The 19,996-nt window shown below is 47.7% G+C and overlaps 1 protein-coding gene across 2 annotated transcripts in view; it reads left to right on the top strand.

Moving 5' to 3' along the window:
- CACNA2D2 (calcium voltage-gated channel auxiliary subunit alpha2delta 2) overlaps positions 1-19,996 on the top strand; it is a 209,826-nt gene that overhangs the window by 66,068 nt on the left and 123,762 nt on the right. For both annotated transcript variants that reach the window (XM_033072032.1, XM_033072031.1), the window contains exon 3: positions 16,335-16,451. In XM_033072032.1, the coding sequence (XP_032927923.1) occupies positions 16,335-16,451 (117 nt within the window). The remainder of the gene's footprint in view (positions 1-16,334; positions 16,452-19,996) is intronic.

Genomic DNA, 19,996 nt, shown 5'->3' with positions numbered 1-19,996 from the left:
TGTGTTTGTGCTGATGGAGGGGAAGTGCCCCTCAAACTGACCCACTCCCAACTGGCCTCTGAGCACTGTTGTTTGTGAGGAGACTGAAACACCCAAATATTTCCAGCGCTCTTTGCAGGCTGTGCAGATGTCTGGGGTCAGTGGTGACAAATTATGTAGATTCCTCCCCCTTCCCTTTCTCCTTTCTCATTTCCATTATCTGCCTTTTGTAGAGGCTGTAATTTATTGCATTTTGCAACCTTGTAATTTATGGCTTTTTTATAATTCTTTTTGAGCTTTCAGAAGTAACAGTTCCATATACCCCAGTGCATTTCATTGTCACACTTGAGGCTTTCCCACCTCCCCCTGCACTTCCACTCTTTTCTTGTAACTTGCCTGTTTACTTGCTAAATTATTATTGTGCACTCAATAAAAATTGCATTTTAAAAGTGATAACTGAAATGACATTTAACATGGAAAGCACTTAAGCATAATTACAATATATGCATTGCATCATTTTGTGACAGTTAATGAAAAAAAAACCCAGGGTTTTTTGTTGGGGGCTGTAGAGATTGAGTGCTGGCATTTCATTGCTTCTAGAAACATTGGCTTTTATTTTCACTGGAGGGCTTTGTCCTAGGATTCTTCTGCTTCCTCCTCCCTTTCTGCCACAGATATTTTATGTCTGATGCAGTGGCACAGGGTGAAGAAGTCACTCCTGGCATTCCAAGGGGTTCAAGCTGGCATAATGTGCTCAGAGTTTGATATTCCCAGCTGGAAATTTTAAGAGGGTTAGCTTATTTGGATCAGTGACTTGAGCAGCCTCACTGCAGAGTTGCATGTGTTGGCACCAGGATTGTGGGAAGGGGGAAGGGAAGGAGGTGGCAGCCCCTTGATTGTCATGGTCCAGTCATGGATTCTGAGGTAACTGTCATCGCAGCTTTGGCTCCTGGTTGTGCCCTACACAATTTTGTGTAAAAATCCACTAATGGATTTTTTTGGAAGGACGCTGCTGCTGGCTGTGTCTGAGGCTAAACAGTTAATGTCCTTGCTTTATACTGTCCAATGACTTCTACAGAAAGTGTGCCAACCCCTCATGACCCTGTGGCTCATATCCTCACTGATACAACTACTTGATTATTAGATTACCTGCAAATCACAGCTCCTTGACCATCTGCTGTGTGAAGCTCCTCAGCTCAACCCCAGCATCTGTCCAGCCTGGCCACGCAGACTGTGCTGAATTCCTGAGCAGATCACTTGGGCTTTCCAGGCATTGTTTCTTCTGCTGTGCTTTGTCCTGTCCTTTTCTTACCTATACGCTGCAAACGTTTGGCATACAAGATGTGTCAGCAGTGATCCTCCTGCCTTGCTCTTCTTCCCTTCTCCAGAGAGCGAGATGAGTTTGGTCAGACAGCTGCACAGGCTGCAAACCAGCTCTGTAAATCAGAGCTATCCCTATCTCATACAGGGAACTGCAACTGGAGATGCAGGTCACAGCCCTGCATAACCAGGTTAGTCACCCCTGTAGGAGCTGTGGTCTTGTCCTTCTGGCAGCCCTGAGCTGCTTGGAAAAAAGGTGATGAGGGGTGGACCTCTTCCTGCATCTTCAGCAAGGTGAAGAGACAAGAACAGGGACCCTGAGTAACAGGGCACAGGAAGATCTGAAAAAGCATGAGATGTAGTGAACAGATGATGGGAGGCACAGTGCTTGACATTTCCAGGCTGTGTGTGAGAGATTTCTGGAGCAAGCAGAGAGAGAGAGAAGTACGTGTTGTCTGCAAGTTGGAGGAGCAATCTTCAGGAAGCAGTGTCTGTGGCAGGTTTGGATACTAGTCCATGAGTTGGAAGGGTAGTGGGCTTGTGGGGAAGTGAGCTAGGTAGGAGAAAATGGAAGCAAGCCTTTATTTAAACAGGGAGGGGAAAACCCCTCCATTGAGAACATTAGTGTCCATGAACAAACTCCCCAGCTTATCCAGAAACAGTGTGTTGCCTTTATGTGCTGGTGTTGTGACTTGCCCTTTGAGTTAATAAACTGTTAATCGCTGTATGGGTCATTTCATTCAAAATGTTCACCAAAGCATTCTAAGATTCAGATCCAGGAGGTTAGTGAACTCGGGCATTTTTTCCTCTTTTTCTTCAAATGTACACATAACTAGAAACCATGCTGAGGCAGTAATAACCAATAGAACTGGGAAAGGAATCTCCTGGAGAGATTACTCTATGCTTTTCTGAGGCATTTCTGGTTGCTTGTATCTTTTTTTTATTATGATTTCTCTGAGTTAACTTTAAAAAAATTCTGTTGATAAAATCCTCATCCGCTTGACAATCAATCTCATCTGGGAACTATTTGGTGTTATCTTGGCTTAATTCATTAGTAAGAATAAAAAAAAAGGAATTAAAAGTGGACATCTCTATCGAGAGCACTTAATTCTTTGCAACAAGAGTCAATTATGCCCTCTTGAGTAAGTGGTTCTGCATGGGGTTTACTTGAGAAATTCCTCAGCCTGAGAGAGGACCTGGGAAAATAAAGTGGAAGGAGGGCAGAACCCCACAGTCACAGGAGATGGGCAAAATGCCTGTTTTGCCTGGATATGCCCCAGCCTGAGCAGGAGGCTGGGATGCAGGGGCTGGTGACTCCAGGTCCGATCTGCAGCCTGGTCCATGGAACGTGTTTGCTCTCCTGGTGTTTATGGCTGAGACTCTGCTTCCCTCCCCAGTTCCTCTGGTACTTCACAACAGCACCTCACTTCTGAGGTCATGGGGCTGAATCCTCCAGCACATGGAGGATGCTCCTGCACCAGACTCTTGAAGGAGAAAACACTGGGGTTTTCTTGTTTTGCTTCTGATGTGCTGTTGTATTGGGACCCCTTTGAAATGGTGGCACATTCACTGCCTGCCAGTGCAGGTGCTCAGTGTCAGACCATCACTGCCAAGTCTGGGGCTCGCTCAGGTGTGGAGCTGGGTGTGGGTTTGGTACTGAGAACCAAATTCAGCCCATGGGATGTTGCTGAGTTACTAGTTTCCAGGAGCCCTGTTGTCTGTGTGTTTCAGGAGATGGAGGCATGCAGGTTCCTTCTGCAGTGAAAGCTATGGCACCAGGTGTGCCAGAAACACAGCAGCACTCACTCAGGGCATGGGGGTTTTCTGATGGTGGTGATAATTTTGATAAGTTGGATGAGGAGACACATACAGCAGCAAAGGAGATGGCACTAAAAGGAGAGAAGCAAATTGTGAAGCGTGTTTCCTGCTACGCTTTTGGTAGCTAAAATTTTGTGATAGTGTAAGAGGTGTATTGATCATCCAAACACAGAGATACATGTGGTCTGTATAATCATCTAAGTTTTGTTTATGACACACACCCAAGTCAGCACTATTATTAACATAACTGCAAGCCCACTTTTCTATTATGTGATCAACTCAGCTGCATTGCAAAGCAGCCTTGGGGCTTGCCCAGCCTGGAGTGCAGTGACACACTTCAGGACCGTGGGAGTGAGCAGGGTGCAGCTGCTGTACTGGGGGGCTCCATACATGAGCCACTGGGCTTGAAAAAATAAGCTGTAGAATAAACCCCTGACATTTGGAACAAGAGGCAAAATCCCATAGCCCTTGGAAATTATGGTTTTCTATTTAGAACTCACTCCCAGGTTTTTGGAGGGAAGTTACAAGGTGGCATTAAAAAGCACCTGCTGCATCACCATCATGTCTCACCATTTGAGTTTAAATGTCTCATCTGAAAACATTCCCAACCAGGTTTCTTGTCAAGCAATTGAGGCTGCTTGGGTTTCAGTTTTTGTTGCTGTTGTTTAGAGTAATGCTAATTAACATTCTGGGCAAAGGAGCCCGGAGTGGGGAAGTGCTTATGATTTGTAAATGCCACTTTGCTCTTCTGGCACTATCTCTCTGGGGAGAGGATTTCTTTCGTCTGATTCTTGTTTTCCCTCCTCCCACCAACTGTCTTGGAGTAAAGCTGATGGCTGGGCACATATTTTGCCTTAAGCATATGGATGACTTTTACTACCTGTGCAGTGGTGGGTGAGTGTGTGTGGAGGTGAGGGGACCTGCGTGCGTGCAGAGCATGGACGTGCTGCTCTGAGCGGCCAGGAGCTCGTGGCTGCTGCGTGTGAGCCTTTACCAAAGAAAGAAGCATGTGACAACCCTGTCCATGCTGTAAGTTTCCCATTCCCTTGATGATAAGCTACCAGGAAATGGGGATGAAATCAGAAATTGGCAACATGCTGTCAGGAGGGATTAATTTCTGTCCCTGATTAACTTTATGCTGGAACAGCAGGAGAGGAATACTTTACCATACACAATGCAACTTTTTCTGAATCCACCCCTGGTCCTACACTCCCTGTATTTTGTTTTCTTAAATTTGGCAGGGCCATTTCTCTGGATGTGTAATGACAGGGCAAACACATGTTTCCTGATGCTGATGGAAAGTACTGAAAAAAAATCTGCCAGTGCTTTGGGGGTCTGGCTTGAGCTGTGTGAGAGTTTTGTTTCTGCTTGCAGAAGCTTTAATGTGCTGGTTGGTCCCTAGAGCTCTTGGTGGAATATTAATGCTCTCCATTCCTGTGCTACCTTTCCTCTAAGGCTTCCACAACATTTTGCAAAAATTAACAATAAATTCTTTCGAAGTGGGAGGTCAGTGCAGATCACAGGAAGGTGATTTGCCAATGATCACCCAGGCAGGTCAGTACTTTGTGTGTGGCAAGGGGGAATACAGACCAGGGCCCCTCACTCAGCCCTAAGTGCCAATTACTCCAATTACTCCCTGCCTGTGCTTAAAGCTTAATTAAGACCGTGGTTGTGTAGGGAGAGCAGGTGTGGAGCCTAAACAGTGCTTTGTGACAGAGCAGAGCTTTGTGGGGTGCTGGGCCTGTGCACACAGGTGGGTTTGGAGCTGAGCCCTGGGTCTGAGTGTGTGCAGGGGAGAAGGGCTGGGACAGCAGGGACAAGGGCCTTCAGACTTTGGGGAAGAACTGAAGAAGGAGAGGACAAGGCAAGTGGGGTGCAGCTGTGTGCACAGACGTGTGATGATGGTTGAGGAGACCTGAGTATTTTTGGCTGCCCTGAGAGTTTTGGCTCCACTGACCCCAGAGCTCTGGCTTTCACACTGTGGGTGTGTCCCTGCACCCTGTTACTCCTGGGGGGAATGGGACCCTGGGGACTGAGGTTTTCCCCACCTGTGGGACAGCTGTCCTGCACTGTACATGGGCAGCAGGAGTGATGCCAGGATTGGGGAGCATCCTGCTGCCTCCTCCTTGGCCCTGTGGCGAGCAGGAAGTCACAAACCCTATGCACAAGATTTTCAGAAGATAGTGTGTCTGGTGACACCTGATCAAAGGTGCCCAGCTTGGATTGATGCCTGGATATTTTGAGGACTGTTTGGAATAGCATCCTGGTTAATGCTCTACCAAGGACATTGTCTAATTGTCACATTAATTGTAACTTGAACCAAAGTCACTTAGGTATGAAAAGCATACTTATAGAGAAGAATACATTATATGAATTTTTTGGCCTACAAGAGTGAAAACTAAAGTAGGACAAATCTTCAGAATAATGACAGGGTGCAGCAGCATGAGGCAGAAGTGCCTGTTCTTTGTTAATTTGAGGTCTTTCCACCAAGAACAGGGTTTTTAATTGCAGCAAGAGATTTTCAGATTAGGTATCATAGAAAGTTTTCAATAGGATTGTGGAGTACCAGAGCATTTTGTCTTCTGAAACAGATGTATCTCCATCATTAGATTTCTTTAAGAACAGGTCAGAGTAGCAGGTTAGGAATAAGAGAACTGTGGTAATTATGTTAGAAATGACACATCCACGATGCCACCTTTTTCTGGAGGTATGGGAACAGGCTGAGTCTATCTGAGTTGATGAGATCTGTTCCAGCCCTATTCTGTGATGCTGCAGAGGTTTCTGAATTTTTTAGTGGAGTCTTTCCACTGGGATGTCAGACCCCTAGGGGTTGCCTTTAGAAGACACATCCCCTGGGATCTCTGTGGGTACATGTCAGTCCTGCCCCTGTACCTCTTCAGGACTGCTGAAAACAAACCTGGGCTGAGTTTGCCAGCTGTAGGATTTAATGCTGCTACTAAGGTCTTGCTGGTAATGCTTTCAAGGTGGGACTAAGCTGAAAATCTCAGCTGAAATGACTTTGCAGAGGGTCATCTCTTTATTAAAATCTCCAAGTACATGGTGTATTCTTGTTACAGTTCCTGGACCCCACTAGCTCAGGGAGCAGAAGGCACTAGCAGGAAAAAGGATGAGTCTGGAAATGTGTGGAAGAAAACTGTCTGAAAATCTGTTCTCCATATCTTCTAGTGATAAGGCAAAGTTTTATGAGCCTGTTCTGCAACAGAGAGGACTTTATATTGAACATCAGTAATGACTTTCTAGCAGGCTGCCCTTTTAGTGACTAAAGGGGCTCCAAGAGAGCTGGAGAGGAACTTCTGGCAAGGGCATGGACTGAGGGGACAATGGGGAATGGCTTCACACTGCCAGAGGGCAGAGTTACATTAGGTAATAGAAATTCTTTATTGTGGGGTGATGAGGCCCTAGCGCAGGTTGCCCAGAGAAGCTGTGGCAGTCCCATCCCTGGAAGTGTTCATGGCCAGATTGGCCAGGGCTTGGAGCAGCCTGGGATAGTGGAAGGTGGCCCTGCTCATGGAATAAGATGTTCTTTAACCCTTCCAACCCAAACCATGCTTGATTCTACAAAAACACTAAAGGGCATCAGCCGGGGAAGCCTGGGCTCTCCACCATCAGTGGATTAGAGCAGAGTTTGTAAACAGCTGTTAGGTGGGTCCCAAATGAGACAGAGGGGATGAGTTAGACATCTCATGGGATGAGACAGGTGAGTCTTTCCAACCTTGCTTCCATTGAGCCTGTGCCTTTACAGCAATACTTCTGGTGCTTGAGATTCTGGAGAAAAGCTTATAAATGTTAATCTCTGAAGTGCCCAGCACTTCATATCAGAAGGTAAATCAAGAGAATTGCAAAGTTGCTGTTTCTAAAAGTTCAATTTCTTTAAAATAGATTATTACTCTGCAGAAAACTGTGGGGGTAACTGTTGACAGTGCTGACTTATGCTGGCCTAGATTTCAATTGCTTTAGCTCTAATAAGAGATTTAGTTAAATTCCATGTCAGTGGAGTCATCCCAAATTTGCATCACTGCAGCTGAGAGCTGAATTTGGCCAGTGGTAGCCATCAATGAAAATAAAAGGCAGTGTGGGGTAATTGTCACTATTTTTCTTGTGTTGATAAAAGGAAGCCTGCAAAATATGTCTGGGAGCCTTGGTGTTAGAGGCTGCATAGCTCTATTCCACAGCCCTTCCTACAAAAAGCAACAGCATTTCTGGCAAGGAAGATAAAGCTGTTTTGAGAAGGAGGTCTGGTTATTTATTTGAAGTCAAGTCTTTGAGGATCTGGGAGTCTTGCATCACTCAATGCAGAGCAAAGAGTTGTGTGTGCTTTGGGTCTGCTCGCAGGGGATGGGGAGCAGCCTTTGCCCACCTGCAGCAGCCCTGCCCCAGGCACTGCAGGAGAGCCTGGTGAAGTGCTTTTCACTTCTCTCAGGGCACTGGTGGCCCCTTTCTCATCCGCATCACTGCCAGGGAAATGGAGTCTGCTGAGATCCCATGTTGGGTCTCTATGAGCTTCTGTAATTTCAGCATCCTGAACATTTAGCCTTAAGAGAAGAGCAGCAGAAGAGAAGAAAAGGGTTTCAAACTGTCCAGGAGCTGTGCAAAAGACAAAACTGCGACCACATGGGTTGCAAGAGGGATCTGAGGAGCAGAGATGTTTCTTGCTTTCTCTTTCCCAATGATTTTCGTTCTCTTCATTCTCTTAGGGATGCTGAGGAAAACCCAGCATGATCTGTTATGTGGAGGCACTGATTCTGACAGAAATCACAGAATAGTTTGGGTTGGAAGGGACCTTAAATACCATCTCATACCAACCCCCTGCCAAGGGCAGGGACCCCTTCAACTAGACCAGGTTGCTCAGGACCCCATCCAGCCTGGCCTTGAACACTCCAGGGATGGGACAACCTGTACCAGGGCCCCACCACATTCTGAGTCAAGTAATGTCTTCACAGTACCTACCCTGAAATCTAGAAGAATAACACATCTTTATCTGTGACTGCACCCCTCCTGGGATGCACCCAGGGTATTTGAGGTGCAGTTTTAATGCTATTGATTTGAAGTAGGTGGGTTTTGTGTAGACATAACTTAATCAAACTTAATAACTCTTTGACAAATCCTGAAGGAAAGTAGTTGAGGCACCTTTTAAAAATACTGTTTTCCTTATGAAAGCTTTTCTTATGTCCCTCATAACAAAGACAGCAGCCAGACTCCAGGATCAGGTTGGGGTTTTTTTGTTTCTGTTTTACTGTACAAGCTTGTATTTTTAGAGATCATGTGATGTCTGACTACATTTGGGCATTTTTCTGAGAAGCTGTAGCTATTCTCTCTCTCTCTCTCTCGTACATTAGCACAGCAGGCTCTGGGGGCTTGTGCCCTGACCTGGCAGCAAGGCCCACACCATCCAAGTGGCTGTAAGTGTGCAGAGGAGGGCTGGGCAGAGTTCCCATCCTGGTTTGAGACCTTCTGTCTTCAACTATGCAGTAATTTTTTTTTTGCAGCACTTTATCTGAAAGAAGAGCTGCAGAGTTTGAAGTTGTGTGATACTGAATTTCCTTGCAGAAGATTCTCCCTCTCTGCAAACACTCTGGCAGGTCTGTTGCTCTGAGAGTTTCCCACACAAAGGTTTGGGAGGTTGAAGACTAAAAGCTGCTTTCCAGGCTGGGAGAGGTTTTCTATAATCCAGGCTAACCATGCATAGCCCTTTATCCCTGACTAGTTGCTAAATTGCTTATAGCAGCCCCAGGTCTGCTTTGGGGTTGGCAGGGCTGAAGTCTCAGTAGAGGCTGGTGATCCTGTGTTGAAGAAGCACAAGTCCAGCCAGTGCCACACAGAATGGGAGGTGTGGGTGCTGGGGTAGGATGGAGAGCACTGGAGCATCTCTACCTCTCCATCCCTGGTTGGTGTGGGCTGCTTTTCCCTCTTTCCCCATGTTCTCTGTGGTACTGCTGCCTTTTAGCAGGCTCTTTAGTGAGCTAGAGAGACCTCAGTTCTATGGTTTGTTTGCTTCAATTATAGCTGACCATCCCTGAGGAGCAACTAAACTTCACATTTCCCTGTCCTGCCTCTGCAGGAGAGCTGTGAAAAGCTGCTCAGAGGGTGCTTGCTTTTTATGAGTTAGGTGGAAGGATGGAGCACAGCAGGGAAATGGCACTGAGGAGAGAGGGAGCTGGGGTTAGTAAATGTCAAGCTGTTTGCCTCCTGCGTGCACTGGAGCATGTCTGCAGGCTGCTGGAGCAGCTCTGTGCTGAGCACAAGGCAGGGCTGGGGACAAGGGGCAGCCTGGCCTCTGTGGGAGCCACTGCCCACGCTGCTCCCAATGGGGCCCCTGGGCTCAGAGCTGTGCCCTCAGGGCTGGTGGCACCCATGGTACCAGCTCTGGGAGCTGGTTTGGGGTACATTTGCAGAGCCCTCTCAGTGCTCACTTGGCAGCTGCTTCCCTTTGCCTGTTCCCCTCACAACTCTTCAGCAGGAAAAACCAGGATGTGGCACCTTCCTGGCTGATAACTCTTGTCCAGAAGGCCATTCCTGTGCCAGTGCCTGTCCCCTGGGCCCTGCAGTGTGTGTGACCTGCTCTGCACAAGGAGGTGCAGCACAGGTGGCACTGCCCATCCTGACAGGCTGTCAGCAAGGCCATTGTCACTCTTGTCACTGCCTGCTTGATTGTCCCTGACACTGCACCGAGCCTGACATCCTCCTAATGTAATACAGACACCACGATGATTACCATCATTGCAAGGGCTGTAAGCACCAGACAATGAAATTTAACAACAGTAGGTGCAGCAGTGATGAGGGGTGAGATGGAAATCGTGCTGTCTCTGCTCTCTGCCTGTGGCCCTGAGCAGTCTTCATCCTCCAGCAGGATCTTTGGAGTCTGGCACTCCTTTCCCTCCCTGTTACCTGGCTAAGGTGTTCCATGCTTGGCCTCAACCATCTCATGCTGCTCTTGTTGGTCATTTATACTACTGGGCAATTCTCAGGGCTCCTGGTTTGTCAGAGAGGTCTGCTCTGTGTACTCAAGACAGAAGCAAGGGTTCTCCTCTTTGCTCATACTCTGAGCTGAGGGAAATGGTAAGGACCCTGCAGGAGGTGAGATGAGGCTCAAAATGGGCCAAACTGATATTTGTCTGAGGGAGACCAACAGATGCTGAAGTTCCAGGAGCAGCATCTGAGCAAGCAGTGCCTCTCAGGGCAGGTATCCTGCTGCAGTGTTGGCTGTACTGATGAATTCCCTTTGCAGACACCATATCTGGGTCACTGTACAACACTGATCCCAGGCACGGGTCTGGCTGCAGGAGCTGGAAGTAGAACCCTGAACAGAGACCTTCCCTACCTCCCAGAATAAGAATGCTGGCTGGGAAAACCCTTTTGTTTTCCTGCTTGCTGGCCTTTGTGGGCAGCAGAGGCATGGCACAGCCCTGTTTCTGGGGCATGAGGGTTGTCTTGGGTATGGGTGGCTGTTGTGCTGCAAAGATGTGGTTTGGTCTTTGGCCTCCCTCACCTGGAGCACCCCAACTTTGAGGCAGAATGCTCTGGCAGCAGCAAGGCAGCTGCTCTGTTGCTGCACATAGTACTTTGCTCTTTTGCAAACATGCCAGGTTTGCACTGTGATTAAATGCTGCTGTTTGGACTGCAGCTGTCCAAACCTGGTGTATTGGATTCATACAGGGGTGGAGAAAAAAAATTAATTTCTGGAAAATGACTATTACCCAGATCAGATGGCTTTCCAGCAGGAGCTGGAGTACCACAGCCTCTCTATGCCTGGCCCTGAGCAAACCCCAGGTGGGGTTTGAGCCATGGCTACAGCTCAGTCCTGGCCCAGTGGGGCTGAGAGCTTCTGGGGTTACCAGATGCTTTGTTTGGGTTCAGCTTTTTGGTTGCTGTCCTTCTTGAGGAAGGTGATTGGGGAGTCTTGGCATGGAGCTGATGCTGTGCCAGCACAGTGCAGTGCTGCCCCTGTGATTTGGGGGAGGGCACACGTGCATCTTGGCAGACGTGACATGGAGCTGGGCATAGAGGGAATGAGAAGGGAGGGTCTGCTTTGGGCTGCAGGTGTACCCCACCATCCCTGCCCTCCCAGCAGTGTGCTCCCTCCTGTCCTGGATGAGGAGTTGCAGGGGAGGCCAATGCCTGAGGGAGACAAGGAAGGCCGAGGCAACAATTTTTACTTTCCAGTAGTGCTTTACAGGGTGCTCTCCTGAGATTTGTTATTTTCCTTCACATTTTATCATTGGATACTTTGACCCACGGGAAGGTGTTGGGCCCTCTCATGGCAGCTCATCAAATGGTGATTTCTGCACTTATGGGAATATTCCTGTACCTTTTTCTTTCTCAGGCTGCCAAGTTTGGTGGTGCTGGGTATGCTCACAGGGAATTGGGGAGAGGAAAATTCTTTCTCTGAACTCTGACAGCTCCCTGAATATATAGGCACAGAGGGAATTAAAGGCAGAGATGAGCATCATTTATTGTGCATTAGGAGCAAGGCAAACAAGTGAATTTCAAGAATGCCTGTTTCAAGGCAGTATCAGATGTGCCTCCTTGGCTGTACAGGTGCTGCTGGGAACATGTGCTCACAGTTGGTTGTGTTACCAGCTTTGCTCTTAAGTGAGGCCACTTAGCACTTCTGGGCTGGTTTAAATCATTTTTGTGGCTGTTTGTAATTGCGCTATGCTTAGGAGTATTTAGGATTAAATTTTTCATGTTGCAGGTTGTCTTGAACAGTTGGATTTTTCTTCCCCTCACCTGCCACTGTTTTTTTCTTTGCTTTTATTTTTTTGTTTCAGCTCAGTACTTTCTATTGTTTGGCTGATGTTAATATTCCCTCCTGCTCCCCCCTGTTCTTGCCACTTATTAGTTCACTCTCAGCATCCACTGCTGGACTCCTTTCCACTGCCAGGATTGGATCTTCTGCTACTGCATCCAGCTTCAGCCCTTCCCAGACTTCTTATTGAGATTTCAGTTTGTAATGTGGTCTCCAATCCCCATTCTCTGAGTACAACAGTTCCTCCTCTGTGCTGCCTGAGGGCCACTCCCTTTGTAGGTAATTCAGGGGCTCTCTACAGCCCTTCTCCTGCCCAGTCATCTCAGGTTTGCCAGCCACGTTGAGCAGGACTAATACAAGGGTGTTACTTCTTGTTTCAACATGGCTGGAGCAGTGCAGCATTTGGCTTTGCTCATGTCCCTGCATTGCCACCCACCCCCCTGCCTGGCTGGGAGGGGATGGTGCCTGTTGCTCAAGGTATTGCCCAGTAAAACCCAGTCTGCCAGCAGCACACAACCTGCACCCCTCCTCCCCCAGGGTGCTGACACAGCTGGCTCAGAGGGTACCAACACGGACTCAGGAGCAGCAGCTCCTTGACTCTGAGGTCACTGGTGCTGCTCATTGCAAAAACAGGTCCCAGAGCACTGCATCACAGGAGAATTTTAATGAGAATGGCTTTTGAACATGGACAAAACTAAAGGTTTTCACAGTCACTGAGGAATGTTTGGGATGTCTTTGGCCAGAAAATCCTCCCTTTGATTCAGCTCAAGGAAAAACCCAGTATGGGAAATGTCACTTCTAGATAAGTAAAACCTGGCCACATTCTGAACAATCCAAAGCAAAATGCTACAGTGGAGACTGAAGTTCTCTGAATTGCCTGGAGCCCTCACCATTCATTCCCCTGCCTGTCTGGGGCATTCTCATGCACGTATGGTCACTGTTAATTTGTCTTGGATTGTTCTAATTAACGCAGGTGAGCTGTTCAGCCACCATGACTGCAGAGCTCTGCAGCTGCAGAGGGCTGGAGGAACAGCTCCTGGTTTCTTTTTCTGTTCTCTCCTCCCTTGTGGACAGGCACCGTTTCTGTCCGTAACCAGTAGGAGACAATTTTCTGTTTCATAACAGGAAAATACTAATGTCAGGACTCCCTCTGTACCCAAAGCTTTCTCCTTGAAGATTGCTCTTCTTTGCTTTCCTAATTGCTGCTGCTCAGCTGGAGGTATCCTGCATCTTCCAAGCACATGACTTTATTGTGCTGTTGCTTACCAAGGGGAGAAAAGAGAGAGAATATTGCATTGTGATGAGCTTTCCTTGCTTTAACCCTTTCTGTGCCAATGTGGGGTGTTCTTATCTAGTGCAGAACGTGCTGTTGGCAAAACAAGCTTTTTGGTCTGAACCTCGGGGTGTGGTGGAGCTCTGATGTGAAGAACATCTAGAAATTGTATCTTGAGCCACATCAAAAGTGGGTTTTGAGGGAGGCGAGTGATTCTCGCCCTCTACTCTGCTCTGGTGAGGTGAGATGAGACCTCACCTGGAATATTGCATCCAGCTCTGGCACCCTCAACGTAGGAAACAGGTGGAGGAGATCCAAAGGAGGGCAATGCAGATCACCAGAGGGCTGAAGCACCTCTGCTATGAAGACAGACTGAGAGCTGGGTGTGTTCAGCTTGGAGAAGAGAAAACTCTGGGGAGACCCTAGAGCCCTTTCCACTGCCTAAAGGGGCTCCAAGAAAGCTGGAGAGGGACTTTGGGCAAGGCCATGGTGTGACATGACAAGAGGGAATGGTCTCACACTGAAAGAGGGGAGGTTGAGATTAGACATTAAGGAAGAAATTACTGTGAGGGTGGTGAGGCTGGCACAGGGTTCCCAGAGAAGCTGTGGCTGCCCCATCCCTGGAAATGTTCAAGGCCAGGTTGGACAGGGCTTGGAGCAACCTGGTCTAATGGAAAGGGTTCCTGCCCATGGCAGGGGGCTGGAATGAGATGGTATTTAAGGTCCCTTCCAACCCAAACCATTCTATGAAACAATTTATTCTGGAGTCTGGGAATCCCTCCTAAATGTCTTCTCTAACTAAAGCATCCTCTTTGGAGTCCCTGTGCTCAGAGTGATCACTTGTAATAACACAGGAGTTGCCAAATTAATGTGAAGTGTGCATGGTTTGGGGAGCAAAGTGATTTGGATGAAGCCCATTTCAGACAAATCAGGTTTTTGGAGTTGCCTTTCCTTGAAGGATGGCAGATGTGGAGCATGCAAGAGCAGAGCCTTGGGGAGGGTGCTGGAGCCGTGCTCCATGTGTCTCTTAGGGACTGAGGAGTCAGATGAGGATCACAAGTGTCTGGCTCTTGGCTCGTGGGCTGTGTGTTCTTGCAAGTCAGTAACCATGAAAATTCACAGAAATTGTTTTCTCAAAAAACCTCAGAAACTATCAAATCTGAGCCTTTTGTGTGCTGCCCCACTGATAGAGGTGGGATGGGTTCCTGTCCTGGCAGCCAGGACAGGCCACTGGAATCCTTTGGGGCTTTTGGGGGGGAAAAAAGCAGTTGCTGGAGTAGAGCTAGAATAGTGCAATTATGTATGTAGACATACAAGAGACTGCTGTTAGGAATTTCCTAGTGCCATGGAAGAAAGAAGGAGCTTGGGCAGAGGCCCCAGAAGCCTGGAGATTAACCCAGTAGGTCTGGAGGGACTGTGCACAGCTGAAAGAGCAGCAGTGTACTTCTGTGGCTTCAGCCTCAGAAACTGCTTTGTTTAACCATGAAAAGAAAAGGGAGGCTGGAGCTGGGGAATGGCTCTGCTCTGCTCTTGAGTTCATTGACAACTGCCTTCAGCAAGTGGAGTTGTTGTCTATGGAGTTGCTGTCTACTCCAGCTCATTATAAGGTCTGGAGAAAGAAGGGGACAGTAAGAAAATTCCCAGCATTTCAGAGGGTCTCATCATGTCCCTGAGTTGTGTGATGTGCCACTGTCGAGATCCTGGGCACCTGCCTGTACCTTTACTTTTGCTGACTCCACCAAGAGAAGGAGTTGTGATGGTGTGACCTGGTGGGTGTCTCTGGCCCAGCCTCTCCTTAGTCCTGGGTGAAATGGAGTAGGTTCTGGGTGCATGTTTGTCATGTGGAAGCTGGTTGTTTACTGTTTGTCTTGAGAAATTGCTTCTGCAACCCGTGGTTCTCATGACCAGATCTGCAACAAACCACCACTACAGGCAGAGTCTTTCACTTGTAATGAAGCTCCAGCACAGAGAGGGTTTTGTCCCGTGGGATGCATGATTCAGCTCCTGAGGATCATGCAAGCTTGGGTAGGTGCCAGACATGCTTAGCATGGAATTTGCAGTTAAGCGTGGAGTCTGCTACCTCCTTGGGGAGGTCCAGCCCTCCTTGGAGGGTTCTCTGTTCCCATATGTCTGTGTTTGGAGCTGAAGGTATTTGCAAGTAGCCTGGGGATAAAGAGAGAAGCAGAATCCTATTTGCTTTGTGGTTTTCTTCATGTACCTTACTTAAGGCAAGAGGAATAATCTCAGATAATGGCAATAAGCTCTTCCCTTTGACCCTGTGTTGGCTGTACCTGGGTCTGGAGGCAGGTGGAGTTAACAAGTCACAAAATCATCTGAGGGGGGTACTGAGGGGTTTGTGAAGTCTTCTGGTGGGATCCCTTCTTGAGGCTGTGCTGATGCCAGCAGCACTTCCCTTGGCTCTGAGGTTGCTCCCTGCAGTTGTGTGATGTGCCTGTGGGCCACTGCTGCCCCTTTGGGTGTGAACATTCAAATACAGGTAATTACATTGGCTTTCAGGATAATCCTGGTATAGATTTGTGCCTCTACCCACCACAGCCTGGCCAAGTTCTGGACTGGTTGTAGAAGGTCTCATTTCTTGAGGGTGCCAAATTACTATGCCTTGGTTAGAGATGTGGTTTTTATCCTGCTTCACATGATCCCCTTGTTCCTGTTCCTGGTACCCAGGGCTGCCCTGTGCCCCAGTGCTGCCAGGCCCTGCACCCAGCAAGCCCTGCTGGTAGTGCTGGGAGCAGGTGGGGAGTTGGACTTGCACTTGCCAAGTTCTGCAGGTGGCTTTGGGGAGGTGGTCAGTGGACTTTGGGGATGCCTCTGGGCTGGGGAGGGCACAGCAGCAAGGGTGGTGGCTGTGCCTGTGCCACAGGAGTGGTTCAGCAGAGGCAGGGATGGGCAGCTCAGCTTTTGAGTGAGAGGGTGGGATGCTCATTGCCTGCAAGTGTGAAAGCAGGCAGCTATAGTGCCAGTGGTGTGGGCAGCAGGTTTTCTGTTTTTTATCTGGTTGCAAAGCCTTTCTTCTCTTGCTCCCCTCATTTCCAAAGCTTATATTGTTACCTAATCCACATTGCTAGAATTCTCTGCTAGAGGATCAGCTTTTCTGTAGGAAGACTGCTGCACTCCTCACTAATATTGACTATCTTTTTCTCTTCCTTCCCCTCTTAGATCTATGATGACAATAAAAACCTGTTTGAAGTCAAGGAGAATGTGCCCAGGAAATTGGTGGAGAAGGTCGCAGGGGACATCGAGAGCCTCTTGGCCAAGAAAGTCCGTGCTTTAAAGGTAAGGAGACGGGCCTGATGGAACAGATTAGCTCCTTTGATGGAGATTTCAGTTTAAACAAGAGGGTTGATGCTGCCATAGCAGTATGATCTCAGCTTCAAAGTGATTTCTATGATTGTGTGGTCTTTTCTGGGAACTGCATCCTGCAGTTGAATGGATTCATATGGAGCATGTGAGGCAAGGCTGTGCCATGTGGGGATGTACTCTAGGTATCTTCCTGCTTTTTATCTCTTCCCACCATCATGCAAACACATTAAGGTGCTGCCACAAGAATACAAGTGACAGCAAAAGCCTGGCAGCAAATTTGACCCAGTCATTTAACTGAGGGTGTACTGGAAGCAGAGGTACTGCAGGGTCCCTGCTATCACTCATGGAAGTGTTTTGGACAAGTGGAGCTTTTCGTGTTTAGGACATGATGTGCTTGAAGGGTTTGTGCCAGTGCCTGGGACTTGAGCCCTGTGTGGGTTGCCCTCATGGATATCTGCATACATTTCCAATATACTGTCCTATTTTGTAACATTCCTTTTAAAATGAACTCATTTTATCTGTGGTGGAGGAAGGTGACCTGATCCATGGTGCCTGCTCAGTAAAACCCAGCAGTGGCTGTAATGAGGTGGCAGCAGGACCATGCTCTGCTACTGGAACAGAGACAAGTCATTGCCTTCTTGGAGAGGTGGACAACCTTCTCCACTGCAGAGGGGTATGGATACTTCCTCCAGGAGCTGAGGTGTCCTCTGGAAAACACAGTTTTATTGAGTGGCATGGTATTGTACAATGGGCAGCTGGATGCAGTTTGTAGCTTGGTTCACTGAAAGGGTGTGTGCAGGGTGATAGACGGGGAAGGCTTGGAGCAGGTAACACAGTTCATGTGTCCACAGAGACACTGCAGCCAAAAGGACATGGTCACCCTTCAACTGATAGACAGGAATGGGAGCACAGGAAAATGTGCTGTGGTGAGAGAAGGGGCACTGCAGTAACTAAGGTGTAATTAAAGCAGTGAGAGCTTGGAAGTGACCTGTCTCCACAGAGCAAGAAGTAGCTTGGAGAAGGCATGCAACAGGAATCACAGGACACCCATGTGGGCCAGAGGAGTCTCAAGACTCAAAACAGGATTTTAGTCAAGGGTGGTCAAAGTCTGGCCTGAGTGTCCAGGTGGTGTGAGGTTGTCCTCAGTGCCTGACAAAGATAGTAACTAGGGACTTGGGTGAAGAAGATTCCTGTTTACCCAGTTTCTTACTCTGGGAATCAAAGAATAGTCCTACTTGGGACTCACACCCAGTGTTTTAGCTTGAATGGAAGGAGCTGAAGTGGGACTAAAAAGGTGTAAACTGTCAGCACTGTATTCCACAAGGATTGTGGAACTGACAATCAGGAAGACAAATTTTCTTCTTAATATGAACTTGCATCCTGTGCTCATATAGTTTGTGTGCATACTTGAGCATATATCCTAATAAATCCAGAGATGTGCAGCACCTATAGATGCTGGAGGAAGACACAGGTGACAGAAGGTTGTTGCAAACTTGATCCACACCTGGACGACACATGGCTGCCATGGGATGCACAGGGAAATAACCCTGGGTTACACAGCATGACTGTGCTGAGTGCTTCCACTGTGACATTTGAGTTTCAGCTCCTCAGTCACACTGTTTTCCTTTGCCCTTTGCTCTGAGTCACACAGACTTACAGAGAGTTTGTGCATCTTTTGGTGCTAGATCAAGGGTTGAACTGTGCTCGTGGTACAAATAATCTTGTTTGTCTTCCAACTGTCTTTTGTTGGTTTTTTGGGCAGGACTGGTGGGCTGTGTAGGGCTCACCTGTCACAGGGATGATTCTGGCAGTGCTGAACACGTGCTGCTGTCCTTCTAGTGGAAACAATGAACCCTTGACCTAAATTAGTCTTTCAAGAGGACTCCTTCAGAGTGTGCTCTCAGATGGAGCAGATGTTTACATCCAGTTTCCATGTAAATTTTTGACATCTTGGATTGGTGATACTGACAACAAAATCTGGAAATGGGGAAGTTTATGGGGACGAAAAATTGAATCTTCTAAATTTCTTCCATATTTTGCTGAGCTCCTTTGAAGCAGTGGGGCTCCCAAAGCTGCTTCCATTCCTCCTGCCTGTTTTCATCTGTTTCAACTCTCCCTTCAGTTGAATCATCTCTCCTGGAGTCATTTCCTCCTCTTCTCTCATGACTCACAAGAGTGATGATAACTTCTTGAAACATATTTTTCAGCATCTGAGACAAGTGGGACTCCATGTATTGGCAGGGGCAGGTGAGGAGGGAGAAATGGAGTCTCTCCTTGATGTACTAATTGCCCTGTTACTCATGTGCTCACTCTCCTGAGGAGACATCCCTGTCTCTTTTGCTGCAGGAGAGAGAAGGGAATGCTGCTGGGGCCTCAGGGGGGCTTTGGAGGAAGGTGCTCCCGAGCCTTTGGGCACACACTATGAGTGCACAGTTCAGAGAGCTGTTCTGATTAGGTGGTGATTCAGTCCAGTCATCAAAGAACCTGTTCTCCTCTGTTTCTAAGTGGAAATACGAATGTGCTGTATTTAACTATGTGCAGAGCATTTATTAATACAGTTTCTTACCTTGTGTGTTGCATTTCTAAGAGGCAGAAATCAAGCACAAGGAAACTGAGCCTGTCTGGCCCTGACAGCCATGGTGCAGCACTGTGGCAGGGATCTGGCACTAAAGGACACTGATTTCTCACATTCTGGAGGTGTGCTGGAGCCAGGGGTGTGTGGGAGAGAGGGTAATTGCTCCCTAAAATAAGGCACCTACAAGAGGCTGGTTACTTGGATGCTGTCACTCCCCTTTTATTCCAGAGCATCATATCAGATGACAGTCTCATCACGGGACAAAAAAACTCCTAGAAAGATATTTTTGCAATCCCTACCTGTTCCACCTGGCAGTGGACTATCTACAGCTGGACCCTGGGGGACTTCTACCCCATGCCCACACAATGGCTTCTGTTTGACATGGGTTTGCATCAGCACTAATTGCCTTTTTCAGTGTCCTTTATCCATGATGATTTCATTGCTTCAAACCTGGCCTCCCACTCACCTTTGGGTTTTGTAGTTCCAGCTTTTTATTTCCAGGCTTTAACAGGAGGGATGGTGAAAAAGATGCCCTTCAATACCAGAAATGCATCTTACTTCCTTTGAATTAGAAGTAAAAGACTAAGGTGGAGTGACTGCTGAAGGAGATGACATTACATTTACCCAGTGTACTGCATTGGAGGGAAGTTCCAGATCAACAGGTGTGTTCCTGGCTGGGTGGAAGTTTAATGGCCTGCTTTTCTCCACACTTATGAGCTTGTCCTTGCTAGGGCTAAAAAAGATGCCTTTTGTAAGATGTGGAAAGGAGTGAGGTGGCATGTTACCAAATGACTACAACAAATCCCCCTTGAGTTTTCCTGTGCTGGGAATCACAGCTGGCTGGCTCATGGCTTTACATCATCTGAGACTAGAACTCATCAGGTTGGTTTTTTGCCAAGTAGATTCTTTGTCACTTTTTCAACTTTATTTCCTATCTCCTCTT

This window comes from Catharus ustulatus, chromosome 13 (assembly GCF_009819885.2).
Source record: "Catharus ustulatus isolate bCatUst1 chromosome 13, bCatUst1.pri.v2, whole genome shotgun sequence".
Lineage (NCBI taxonomy): Eukaryota > Metazoa > Chordata > Aves > Passeriformes > Turdidae > Catharus > Catharus ustulatus.
The sequence above is the reverse complement of the archived record's forward strand: the minus strand, read 5'-3'. Positions and strand labels throughout refer to the sequence as shown.